The sequence below is a fragment of the Lipophrys pholis genome (assembly GCF_963383615.2).
Source record: "Lipophrys pholis genome assembly, chromosome: 16".
NCBI classification, from domain to species: Eukaryota; Metazoa; Chordata; class Actinopteri; order Blenniiformes; family Blenniidae; genus Lipophrys; species Lipophrys pholis.
The window spans coordinates 5,540,784-5,554,433 of NC_137634.1; the positions used below are offsets into that span (position 1 = coordinate 5,540,784).

The 13,650-nt window shown below is 41.9% G+C and overlaps 3 protein-coding genes across 3 annotated transcripts; 1 reads left to right on the top strand and 2 right to left on the bottom strand.

Annotated features, from left to right (window-relative positions):
* Nucleotides 1-46: 46 nt before the first annotated feature.
* Nucleotides 47-7,597, bottom strand: vkorc1l1 (vitamin K epoxide reductase complex, subunit 1-like 1). Its single transcript, XM_080483102.1, has 3 exons — nucleotides 7,383-7,597; nucleotides 2,140-2,249; nucleotides 47-742 (listed from the first exon to the last, which is right to left on the bottom strand). Exons 1-3 carry the CDS (start codon nucleotides 7,571-7,573, stop codon nucleotides 516-518), a joined length of 528 nt encoding a protein of 175 aa, XP_080339228.1. The 5' UTR covers nucleotides 7,574-7,597; the 3' UTR covers nucleotides 47-515.
* A 3,797-nt stretch (nucleotides 7,598-11,394) lies between these two features.
* On the bottom strand, nucleotides 11,395-11,625 carry LOC308122202 (nuclear protein 1-like; the record flags this gene model as incomplete). Its single annotated transcript, XM_080483895.1, has 1 exon — nucleotides 11,395-11,625. One exon carries the CDS (start codon nucleotides 11,623-11,625, stop codon nucleotides 11,395-11,397), a length of 231 nt encoding a protein of 76 aa, XP_080340021.1.
* znhit3 (zinc finger, HIT-type containing 3) lies at nucleotides 11,531-13,624 on the top strand. Its single transcript, XM_080483894.1, has 5 exons — nucleotides 11,531-11,928; nucleotides 12,819-12,850; nucleotides 12,961-13,026; nucleotides 13,105-13,191; nucleotides 13,271-13,624. The coding sequence occupies exons 1-5, from the start codon at nucleotides 11,861-11,863 to the stop codon at nucleotides 13,471-13,473; spliced, it is 456 nt and encodes a 151-aa protein (XP_080340020.1). The 5' UTR covers nucleotides 11,531-11,860; the 3' UTR covers nucleotides 13,474-13,624.
* Nucleotides 13,625-13,650: the final 26 nt, after the last annotated feature.

A 13,650-nucleotide genomic window follows, 5' to 3' on the forward strand; every position in this document is an offset into this window, starting at 1 on the left:
TGCCCACCTGGGCTGTTCTCCCACCCACCCTCCTCAATCACACACACTGACACACACACACACACTGACACACATACACACCCACACACATATATACACACACACACACACACACACACACACACACACACACACACACACACACACACACACACACACACACACACACACACACACACACACACACACACTCAGCCAGCCCCGTTCCTTAAGTGAGTACATTAAACAAGGGGAAAGAAATCAAAAGAAAAAGTAAACCTCTTCCACTTACAAAAACCTTCCATGTTTGCGATCAACATTGAGATGTCAGGCCCAACATTTAAGTTAATTTCTTCATTTTTTTTTTTTCGTTTGTTTTTTTTGTTTTTGAACACACAGCAGAATAAACATTGTTTGGAAGCAAGGTCTCCTGGTGGCAAGTCAAATGTTCAAGAGGTCACGTTTCTCTCTCTTTCTTTCTCTTTTTTTTTTTTAACCCCCGTTTGTGGTGTTTTTCCTCGAAGTTCTCAGCAGCGTTAGTCCTGCTTGGCCTGCAGCTGCTGCTTCCAGGCCTCGTTCAAGTAAACCAGTCGCTTGTAGTTGAGAATAAAGAGAATGAAGTTCAGCAAGTATGTGGTGACGCAGATGACGCAGAAGTCCTTGAGGACAAAGTAGAGGATGTAGCCCAGGTAGAGGGAGCCCACCACCGACAAGATGGACGTCGTCATGAGAATAAGGGCGGCCATTGCACTGACAGTCATTCCTGCGGCGAGAAACACAGGCTGAGGCTCAGCGCAGAAGGAAGAACAGACAATGTCGCAAAACACAAGCAACCTGATGAGTCGACTCTTTTCATGCACAGTTCAGCCTCAGACAACTTTGTGTTTACACCGCCAGCGTCCTCGTGATGACGGGTCATATCATTCTGAGCTCACGTGACTTTTGTTACATTTCATCAGGTCAACCATGAATATGGAAAACAACAAGAAACCTTTGCTTTCTAGTAGCATTGTTCATCGCTCCAGTTAGTCTGGACCCTAAATATTCAACATAGAAGATGGAAGGGTGGATTAAAACTAATGTTAATATGTCACTTTGTATATTGTGATTAAGTGTCACAATAAAGGGTGAAACATTACTCATTGTCGAATGACACATTTTGAGTTTTACTGTAATATTGTTTTATTAAAGAGTAATAAGTAATAAGGCATGACTGTGGTGAAATGTGACCTAATCCAAGTTATCAGATTCCAGCTGTGGCAGGATTAAGCTTCTGTAAATTGTTTCCTTTTTTTTTAATGAATTAAAGTGACATGTAACAAAACACACTCAATGATCATGTCACAGATAAGATCCCGCTTGCAGTTTCGTCTACATTAAAACACAAAAGCGGTGTCTTTACAAGCCCCGTACGAAGTGCAGGGGCACCGCTGAAAGTCCCGGGTAAAGTCCCGGCTATAACATTAATTTCAGATTCAGCCACAGCCGTCGGAAGCTCCACGCTGGCATTGATCAGATTAAAGCCCCACTTGTGCGCACTTTGGAGGAATGCCCACTTCTGAATACAGGCCACTCTGAGGCCAAGATAATCAAAGTTTTTACCCTGACTGGATATCTTGAAACTCGCTGGGTCAACTGGGATGTGTCTGTGGTGACGGCTGTGGCTAAAAAGGAGCTGTTGTTCTGCCGCTGAGGCCAGGTGGCCCGGCCAGACTACGGGCCAGTCGGCTGGAAACACGTCAAACCAGCACGACTGAGTCAGCAACACCGTCAACGGACCGAAGGGAGGAGAACGCGACTGTGAATGTGACACCAAGTTCAAGTTCAAACAAGTTCCGGATCAGCCTGAACCGCCAGTGTGAGACTGTGACAGGCACAGCATTATGAGGAAGAATGAGGCGTCTCTCTGCAGGACTGCACGCTTCCCAACTCTTCCTGCCGCTGCACAGATATCTGCTCTCTGCAGCCAACACACCAAACATTGATCGGACGAGCTTTACCTGTGGCATTGATTATAGCAGGCATGGTGGCGTCATGTGAGAGGGGGCTCACACAGATACAGCGGAGACATGGGAAGGCGAAAAGCCGAGTCAGCACCTTTTGGCGTCTCGCTGACCACCCTAAAATTGCAATACGAACATAAAGTTGTCACATTCTTACCTAAAAGGAGCTGAAAGGCATAAAAGACGATCCCGTAGACACTGTTGGGTTGGTTCAGTGCGCTGTCGTTCCCAAAAATGGAGCCTAAGAGTCCGAATCCTCGACCCCACCTGAACAAAGAGTCACAACGTCAATCGAAGACAAAACACAAGAGCACAGCTGGACACGGTCAAGAGAGAGAGGAACACTAACAATGCTAAATGTACTCGAGTTTCCTTCCAGAGAGCAGCTGTGTGACGTTTACTTTTTAATCATGAGCAAATGTCTGCGTTACACACACGCAGCCATTTAAAGATACTGAAAAGTTTTAATGTAGAAGTATTACAAGCCAACAAAAGTCAGGATGTTATTTCATAGTGACATGTTGCGCTGTAGGTGTGGGTATTTAAAGTTTGCTAGCTGGTTAACCAACCCCAGCATGTTCAAGCTTGCAATACCACCTTGTACCACAAGAGGGTGCAGTGCAGCAGTTTCACACTCGGGAGATCACAAATGGATCCAGAATGAGAAAAAGACACTTATAAAAAAAATAAATAACACAGATAATTTCCAAATTCTTCCCTTTGTTTTGGGGTAAAGCTGTCGATTTAATGTATTTTTGCAAACCCTAAAAAGTACCATTTTAACAATCTGACACTTTTATTTATGTCTCGTGGTGCAAAACAGTGAAATATCAACTTATGTCCTCTTTGCAGTGCATACTCAAGCTTTGAATTCTGTTGCGATCAAAAATTCAGCTCATGACTCCACGTTGTTTTGTTCCAGATCTGCAGAAAAATGTAAAATCTTCTCCACAAGAGTTTCCGTTGTTATTAATGACAATGTGCCCGATGCTCCTCAAAACTCAGGACATCCGCAGCCGTCAGCCCGCCTGCTTTCTTCAAATTCACCCTCATGTTACGCTGATTCACTATGAACAGAACAGTTAACCTTTATGACTATACTCAAAAACAGAAACAGCTGTTATTTTCTGTTCAAAACAACAACAACTGCAATTCAAATAATAGCTTCATGTATACAGTGTCACAAAAGTTGAAGATTGCAAAATAAATACAACAGAAGCTCCTTGTAATAACTTAAATATACATTTTATAACTTGGACAGAAACTCTAAACAGCTGGACTACCAGTAAGTGTTATATATATTATGGTGCCATTTGCTTCTTTATTAACAGATTTTACAGATTCTACAAAACGTATTTAAACCAGTAAACGCTGTGTGTCTGAGTTTTCCAGTCTTTAAACATGTTCCTCTAAACTATAGTTAAAACTCCAAATATACTACATTTATACTTATTTATAACTTTGGGGAAGCTGGATTGAGAGGAAACTGCTTGATGAGGAGAACCAGTTTCCAAATTAACTTTTATTTTCTTTTTTTAGATTTCATTTGACACTTGAAATTATCTCAAGGCTGAATTGGTTCAATCAAGCTCAGATTGTCCCACATAGTTTAAGACAGTTTTGTTTTTTTAAGTGGCACTAGAGATCTGTTGAAAAGCATTCTGGGTAGACAGTTGTGTTACACTCTCGAGTCCTCGGTCGTCAGAAAGTGTCACATCAGAGTGCTCACGCTCGCATTGCTTGCGTTTCCTTTTACATACGAGACTCTTTTCAAGCAACATTTGCAAATGGGATTTCTGTTGACTGTTTTTATTTCCTCGTTGGTGTATTCAACAGGGACACTGAAACAATCTCACACCATTTGTATGAAACCGATACAGAGAGCGGCGGTCTGACGCTTTCTCACCTCAAATGTTTTCAAATATACTTTTTGCTGAACTGTTGTAGTAATAAAAGAAAAAGTTTGTGTCCGTGCTGCCATATCGGCCTGGTTCGGACTCCAGGAAGTAGACAGCCCCCCCCGAGTGATGCCACTGTCTATTGGCGCGGAAGTGACACACACACAGAGCGTGCGATTTTCAGATGCGGTGTGTTTCCCTGCAAGTCTCTGTGCAGCGGATGGCGAGCATAACTTTTCCCGGCTCCAGTTGTGGGCGGAGCCACAACAGTGATTGGACATTAACTTGCTGGGAGGACTATTATGCAGCAGGCTGACTCGACGCGCACACGCACACACACACAGAAAGCATCAATGCAAAATTAATTGCAAAACCAAAAAAACAAAGTCCATAGGGTGTAATGAAAAGTGGTTCAATATATTTCAGAGAACTATTCCATCCCTACTGTTTACAGGGCAACGTTTCCAAGTGAAAACGCAATTTCTTTTGTGTGTGTGTGTGTGTGTGTGTGTGTGTGTTTTGGGAGTCCGTTCACACAGCTGCGGTGCTCCGAGACATTGAAAACACAACTTGTTGAGAACTGCACATACATGAATAGATGGACAATAACAACAATGCTTTCCTCCAGAGTATCATGACTCCTAATAACAATCCAACTTCGTCATCTGTCCATACGACTGTCCGTGTAGTCCTATTGTTAATGTTTATAGCGAATTGTTCTCGACGCTCATGTGTGTATGGTTTCATTACCAAAACAACAAACAGCGCCAACTCGTTGCCCTACATGCTAATTACATCGTTTTCAACGTTTCTGCCGTTTTCATGTGAACGGGCATCGTTTTCAAAATGTTGCCGGGTAAACTCAAAACTTCTCTGAGACGAAAATGCAAATTACTGGAAACTTTGTGGTGTAAATGGGGCCAAGTATTAAAGCAAAGTTTCAAGTGATTCCTCATTCTGTTATTAATCTTCAGCTGATGTCACTGAAGTGCTAAAGCCGGCTTCCTGTGAGTATTCAGGGTTCAGCATCAGTTCCAGTGCAGAGATCTAGACATGTAGATCTGCTCATGATAGTTTAAACTTTGTAGTGATCACACTGACAGTATTGTCAAAACTGAATTGAGGCCTCACACAGGTATGCTGTGGTTCGAGTCCATGTTGTGATAACTTTATATGTATAACTTTGCAACGCCGCTCACATTTCACAAACTCAGCTGTGTGTGTGTGTGTGTGTGTGTGTGTGTGTGTGTGTGTGTGTGTGTGTGTGTGTGTGTGTGTGTGTGTGTGTGTGTGTGTGTGTGTGTGTGTGTGTGTGTGTGTGTAGCGTGGTGAGTTACATCCTATCTGCTCCTGTCAAATGATTTCATAAACACACATTCAATTAATCAATGAGCACGACCCAGAGTTCAACACACGCACTCCTCAATATACAGCTATTTATCATTGCATGAATTCACAACGCTACAGGTAAGGAACTCTGGATTTATCCAGCTTGTCCTAAAGATGGTAAAGTGGAGGCTTATGGAATCAGCTTGTGGATTCCAAACGGTGTTGTGTCTGGTTTGAGCAGACTTCAGCCGATATGGCCACTCTGTCACGTCTAAATGCAGTTGTTCAATTTCCACTTTAAAATCTGTACGGGGCAAACAAGCCAGTCTAATCAGACCTTTGCTTTATGTTGCTGCGTTCCTGCAACAACAGAGTAACTGTTGAAGTAAAAATCAGGTTCATAAAATGGCGATTCACATTTAAAACTGCTTTAAATCGTATAAATGTGATGGCACATTACAATCGGCTCCGAGCGTGCAACATGTTGGCACAATTTCACAACGGTAGGCTTGCTTATGTTTGATTCCTTTCGCACTGTGCATGCAGCGTGCGTTCACGCTCTGCACGTCAAAATGACAGGGGGAAAAGAATTTGATGAATGGCAAAAGTTTCACACACATTTTTGAATTTAAACTGATTGAGTTTCAGACCTTGTGGTCACAGACCAAAGTTCAACACAAAAATTTAAAAAAAATAAAAAATAAAAAATCAACAGCTCTGCTTCTGAAACACTGCTGATGCACTTGTGATTAAAAATAAGAATAACAAACAAGGCAAAGTTGTGTCAGAGAAAGAACCAATCGCAAAAACACATCAACATCATGCACCCAAGTGTCGACCGTTATCGCAATTCACAGCAACATCGTCACGTGTTTACCTGACATTGTGCCGACTGAAAGAAACACCAAAAGTCAACTATTTAAAAACAAAAACAAAAAAACAGGCTATACTCGAGCTGGTGGTTCAAGTAGTTCCGTTTATAACACAAGAAAGAGATGGAATTACAAAAAAAAAGGTTGTGAACCAGTACGTTTGTCTTGGGAAATCTTATCTACTGAAGCTGATTTGGGCTGTGTGTGCCACAACAGTGCGGACTGATGACACAATACACTCAGTCACTGCAGAAATATGCAAGCGGTCCTTGGGCAGGATACATTCCAGAGTATTATTACATTCATCCTGGACCTGCACACTCTCTCTCTCTTGGCATAGGTGGGGTCCTCTTGATGCAGTCATGGTTACATGCCCACAGCCAAAGCTGGTGTGACAACTTCAGACAGAGTTTCACACAGAACCTGTGACCTTAACAAAGTCATGGGATCCCATGATTAACAAGTGGTTACTGTATGTGTCAGTGTTTTCAATGTTCGAGGCCGTACTCCCTGCAGCAGCCTGGTGTTTGGGGCTCAGGTTGGTGTGAGTGTGTGATGGTGAGAACCACAGTGACCTTCCGGGGCCGCGGTCTGCCTGGAGGTCAGCTTAAAGCGCCTCACCGGGGGCTCAAAGCTGGGGACATTAGCACCGCGGCCAATGACGGCTGCATGACAGGCTACACGCTTGAAAATGAGATCTCTGCTCGTGAGTCGAGTCGACCGGCACACAGCCTGCCTGTGGCCTGCGGAGTTCTCATTCATCGACATCCTGCCACGGACTCACAGCAACGTGAGTCCCAACTTCAGAGCTCAAGTTGTTGATACAGATGTGTTAGCATCACACTCACACACACACACACACACACACAAACACCGAGCTCTGGCTGCAAACACACAGAAACATGGACCAGCAGCTGCCTGATAAACCGTAATAAAAAAGAAAAAAAAAAGCACCCGGCGTGGATCACAGCGCGGATAAGAAGTGAATGAGCTGCTGTGGGGAAACAACGGGGCTGGTCAGCTAGCGGTTAGCCACCTTAGCTCCGCGGGGCTACAAGCTAAAGCTGAGTAAAGCGAAGCCTCCGCTAAAGTACCGGGGCTCGTGTTCACGCTTGTTCCAGCGGCGCGCGGCGGCTGAACGTGGGCCGTGTGTGTGTGGTTGTGTGTGTGTGTGAGTGTGTGTGTGTGAGGGAGAGGGGGGGTGGGGGGCGGCGGAGGGCGGGCAGCCCGTCCCAGACTGCCACAATAGCGGCGGCTCCATTGAGCGCCACCGCCGGCGCTCTTCGCTGAATTCAAATTACCTGGAGCTGAAGACTTTGGAGCAGCTGATGGAGCTGCTGACGTCGCACATGGCCTTGAAACTCGGGTCCCGAGCCTTCTCCCGCTCGACGTGAAACGCGTAGAGCGACAGCACGATGCCCAGCAGGCAGACGAGGAGCCGGGCTATTCTCTCCCACCGAGGGGTGGACACTCTCAGGACGGGCGCCGCCATCACTCTCTGGCCTAGCTGGAGACACGCATACAGACGCAGCGAGTCCGCCTGTGAGCCGCGGCGGCGACGTGGAGGAGCGTCACGAGCGTCAGGAGCGTCACGACGTGAGCGGCAGAGAGGGGCGGGGCGGGGCGGGGCGGGGCGCACGCAGACCTCTGCACGAGACCTCTGCCACTAGCCCGTCCGGATCCCGGACAGCCGCGTGCCGCTAAATCCAGACAGATAACGGACCGGAGCAGTACAATAACATTAAAAATACTGAAATAATCCACAAATAACAACAACTCACTTTAATCCAGTGTTCCGAGAGTGTAAAATAACACAAAAAAATCAATAAATAATCTACAAATAACAACAATTCCCTTTAATCCAGCGTTCCGAGAGTGTAAAATAAAACCAACAAATCAATAAATAATCTACAAATAAAAACAATTCACTTTAATCCAGCGTTCCGAGAGTGTAAAATGACACAAAAGAATTAATAAATGTTCTACAAATGACAACAATTCACTTTAATCCAGAGACCCAAGAGTGTAGAAACACTTAAAATCTATAAAAAATCTACAGATATCAACCTTTCCCTTTAATCCAGAGTCCAAATAACTCGCAAAAACTATAAATAATCTGAAAATAATAACTCCCCTCAACCCAGAGTCTAGAGAGTGCAAAATAACAACAAACATCTATGAATAATCTACAAATAACAATTTACTTCAATCCAGACTGTAAAATAACACAAATAATCAATTTGCTTATGTCCAGACAGTGGATCACTACAATAACAACAACTTCTAATCCGTTTCCTTTAGCTCAATCCAAATAAACAATTATTATTATTCTATATATTGAAAACATGGAAAAGTTTATATTTACAAAGAAAAAGAGGTCAACTTCAATATTATGCATCTTTTTTAACATTTCCTCCAGGTGCAAAATAATATTAAATGTCGAAATATCATGTCTCTTACACTCAAAAAAAGACAACAATGGATTTAATGAACTTCCTCATTTTTAAGGTTTTATGTTATTTTCTTTATACTTTATTATACTTTGTTTCTTTCTCTATGTTATTTAGACCAGAAAATCCAAAATGTTATTGTTAAAAAAATGCTCTTATATTCATTAGATTATTTTTGTAACTCCAATGATATAAGTTAATTTGGTGTTTTTCTTATTTCTTAGTTGAATTATTTCCCCCATTTCTGTTTGTATAATAAATTAATTTAATCCCATCCTGGTTCGTATATTTTAGATGTGCCTTTAGGTCAAACACAGACCTCTGTAAGAGATGTGTGCATATGCGTGTGCTGCTTTGTTGAGATTGTTATCTCATCTCAGGAAAACCGAGACATTATCTTACTTAATTTAAAGAAGCCACAAAATCAAATATTGCTATAGTAAAACTTGAACGGTTCCCATGGTTCCAAGATCATAACTTTGTTGGGTCAGAATACAAAAGGCAGCGTTGTTTTCACAATTCTAAGATAATCAAATGTTTAATGCTCCAACATTACATTACATTGTTCCTTCATTAAATGCATTGTGCTTCCACAATTCTGTAACCATTTCAGTCAAGTCGTTTTCAATGTCCAGTCTGTAGTTTAATTTCAATTGGGTTAATTGTAGTTTTCCTGAGTCTTTTGGGACAGTGTCTGGGTGTCTGCCATCTAGCGGTCGAAATGAGTCACTACAAAAATAAACAAAACAAAAATTAGAAAACTAAACATCTGATTCCCTTTTAAAACAGTGTCAATAAAACCAACGTATTAATGAATTTGTAAAACATTATCTCTAATAAAATCACATCTAAATGTCGTGTTTTCCTTTACTGACTGCTGGACTTCCAAATAAGCTTTTCTACTTTTAGATGTTAAAAGTTAAATGTAAATCCAGGGTAATGTAAGTGAAACGTATTATTCCTAATGACTCGGAGTCACGCCTACTAAATGATAAACGAATAAACCAATGACAATGAATTCTTGGATGTCGTGAGCAGATGGTTTGTCTCTTTGTAAATATTATAACTTTACACGTGTCTGACGTAGTTACACGTTTTGTCCACTGGAGGGCAGAAAAACGCACGATCTGTTATAACCATTAATAACTTTTACGATTGGTTCACAATATTTTCTGACAGCAATATCCCACCTTAATGACACAAAAATGATCTAAACTAACCAGCTACATTTTCAAAGACGAATACACAAACAAAAACAGACTTATAACCTGACAATGGAGTTAGTGTGCCTTTGTGTGAACATAGGGAAATTGAAATGACAGGATACAGCAAGATTATTGGAATATAAACACAAATAGTTTGACTTTCTGAACTAAAGTTTACAGTGAATGTTAAAGCAAACAACTTGAACACTCAGCACAATGCTGGTATTTCTGCTCTTGGGAAAAAGCACATGTGGCATGAAGGTGTGACGGCAGACAGGCAGGGCTGTTATTGTCCGAGGTTGTGATGAATGTACAAAAACATGAACACAGCCTTCAGCTCACCTGACCTCATTATAGGATTTTTGTTATTATTTGCAATATTACAATACATGTATGTTTGTGTATGTTTTGCATTTGTACTTTTTATATCTAGACTTGCAGTTTTTTAATTTACATTTTCTTATATTTCATGCTTGCACTATTCTTTATTTGCATGTTATCTCTGTGTGTATTGCTGCTGACAACACTGAAAGATAAATAAAGGCTTATCTAATCCCAATGTGTGAAAACATTGTATGAATTTGAATGTGTGCGTGCAATTGAGTTGACCAAGTCACACTATTAGGACATGAACTGAATAGAAAAACACACAAAATAATACCACTGGCAAAAAAAAGAAACAGGACCAATGTATACTGAGAGTCATGCAAGTATATATATATATGTATATATATATAAAATAAAATAAAAATCATCTCAGGAATTCATTTTCACTTGATCAGACAGTAAAGATTAAATAACTTCAGCAACACAAATACAACAACCCACATCACTTTATTCAACATACTTTTATTCAGTTAAAATACAAATTAAAATACTCTCTACCCACAGACACATATTCACAAAAAGCACATATTTATCAAGCACCCCCCCCCCCCCCCCCCCCCCACCACCACCACACACACACACACACACACACCACTGACCTATTTAGCTCAACACAAACTACGTCTTGCACAGCTGTAAACGGAGGAGCAGGTCTAGTTTCAGGGGAGTGGAGCTCAATCTGCTGACTGATCATTGGGCACGTTCCCACTGTCACATCACTCCGATCGCTGCTTCAGGAAAAAGGCAGGGACACTTTAGCCATGGTCAACATCTGAAATCCAACTTGGGTCCGTCTCTGGGTAGAAAACAGAACAAAACAGTGAGTGTTTGAACAAAAGCGCCACTTATCTACCAGGACTATGCACTGGTTGTTTGAGGTGGAGATTTAAGTGCATAAACAGCAATTACACTGCACCTATTTTCTAAAAGCTGCAATTATGTTTTTTAAAGACATTTTTTTTGTTTCCCCCAATTGTGCAGAAAATCAGGCCTGGTTGTTCCAAACTGACACTAACATGGTGAATACTGAATGCTGGGTGTCTGGACTTGGGAGGATCTGCAGGGTGGCGCAAAACACACAAGAACATACAAGCAGGCTTTACACTGTTCTGAAATGCTGTTCCCCTCATCGAGGGTGTGAGCTGATGCGGGATCTTGCTGGTTGTGCAAATACAGGGTTGTTGTTTTTGGATCCACCGTGTAAGACTCATGCAAAATCCCAACTTCTACAAACGACAAGTTGTTTACCTGTAAACGTTGAAGGAGAATCATCACGACGAGCAGCTCTTGGTACTCCTGCGCTTTATCTCGCTGTTGTGGTATTTTTCTGCGAGCTTCCTCTCGTGGCCTGCGGGGCAATGGCGATTGGTGTTGAGCTCGATCTCCCTCTTGGTCCTCCCTTTGCCTCCCGCGTGACACGGGTACTCCAGCAGGTTGTAGTAGTCGTACTGGTCGTAGTGGGCCTCCTCGAAGGAGACGAATCGATCCATGTCTGTGGCCATCGGGAGACGCGAACTGCAGGAGGAAGAGGCTCTCTGCAGGGACGATCGGGGCGCGAGTAAACAGATGATGTCAATCTGTGTTTATATACACGCAGTCAGGTGACCGCCTGCAGCCTCGTCCACGGAGTCACGTGACCGCCGCCGCCAACGCGCACGCACTGGGATACGGAAGTTTTCGTCTCTCAAAAATAGGTTATTTTTGAGAATAAAAAACCGTCTCTAAATAACACGAGTCATGCAGATGTGCAATGTGTGCAACGAGCAGACACCGAAATACAGATGTCCGGCCTGCAAGATCAGATAGTAAGTCCACGTTCTGCCACACGGGTCACACATGCCAACATGCTAGCTCGCTTAGCTTTGTTGTTATTGTGAAATATCTGCGAATGAAGAAGAAATGTTCGTTTAAAGAGTATATAATCATGATGTCCCGGAATTAGGATGAAAACAGTTGTAAACTGAGCAGCCTGAGCCACAGAGTCAGACAGCGTGTTCATTTTTTAAGTGTTGTTCGCTTAAAAACAATAATCTTTAATGTAGTTAATGAATTTACCTGTGTAGAATTGTAGGGTTAATATAGAGGAAAGACGCATAATAGAGATTGAAGTATAAAATACAGAAAAATATTCACACTTAAACCGATGGGCAGCACCACGTGGGACGGCAACTCGTGAGGGTCAAATTTCGCGATCGCACCTAGAACCCCGACATTACACTCGTTTGTGTAATTTATTTTCAAAATTTTGGTTTATTGAGTTTTTCAGGCAAACAATGTTCAATCACACACACCAATTGCATGTGCTCAGTCAATTCTAATCACATTAAAAATACTAAACAAGAAAGAGTAAAACAAAACAATTAAAGCACACCCCCAAATCAAAATAAGAATAAAAGAAACAGCTCACTCATTAAAAACAGAAAAAGGTTAAGATCTGCAGTACCAGGCCCACCCTGGTTACACTTTCAAATATCAAGGCCTCTTAAACCTTCTTATTGAAAGAAAGGACCTCAAATATTGTGGATTTATTGAGTAAACCAGGAGCCCAGAGCTGAATGTTTTCCAGTCTTTTCTATCTTCAGTCTAGTTTCTATCTTTATTAAATAGTTTGATACCTAACATGTTGTATCTCAATGCTTGTTTTGTAGAGGTAAAACATATAATTTACTGTTTATTATTATATTGTCTCTTACAGTTGTTCACTTGGCTGTTACAAGAAGCATAAAGGTAAACATGTCTGATCTCTGTATGTAATAACATTTGAACTGGTTGTGGCTCCACTCCCAGGGATTGTTGTGATCGTTCAATTATCCATGAAGGTGTTTTTCTGTCCACAGACACGTGCCTTCCTGCTGAGAAGCCTGCACCTCGCAGTGTTGAAGAGAGGAATGCTCTGCCCACAGGTTAGATTTACTTTCTTAAATTGTTAAGACACTTTTCTGATCATGTTTTAGGACATAACCGAGCATTTTCCTGTTTAGTCTCTGCAGATTCGTGGTACGTTGACGATCTTCTGCATGAAGATGACGTTCTTGACAAAGTTCCTCTGCAGAGGCTCCAGCTGTTAGGTAACAATCCAACACAACTTTATTTCAGCAGCAAAAAGACTCCTTGTGTTTAATCCCAAGTTTCTTATTTTGTCTTCAGGCCAGTCAAAACAGCTGAGAGATCGTCTTTGCAACCCTCATCTCAGACAGTTACTACGCTCCATCGACAGTGCGGACAGTAAATACGACGCCATGAAAGCCGCCATGCAGGAGCCTCTGTTCGCCGAGTTTTCAGATCAGTGTTTAAAGATTGTAGAAAATCATGTCGAAGCATTTTCAGACAGTGATGATGGTGATTTGTAAGTAATAGAAAAATATTGCATCGTCTTTTAGCGCATATTTTTCTTTTACATTTTTGTACCAGTATTGGAACTTTTTGGTTGATTGTTGCACTTTTATGCTTCTCGTCCAAAAATAAATGCGTTTATCATTTTAATAAAAGCTTAAATCCCTTTTCACACTGTGAAAAGTTCTTGAGTG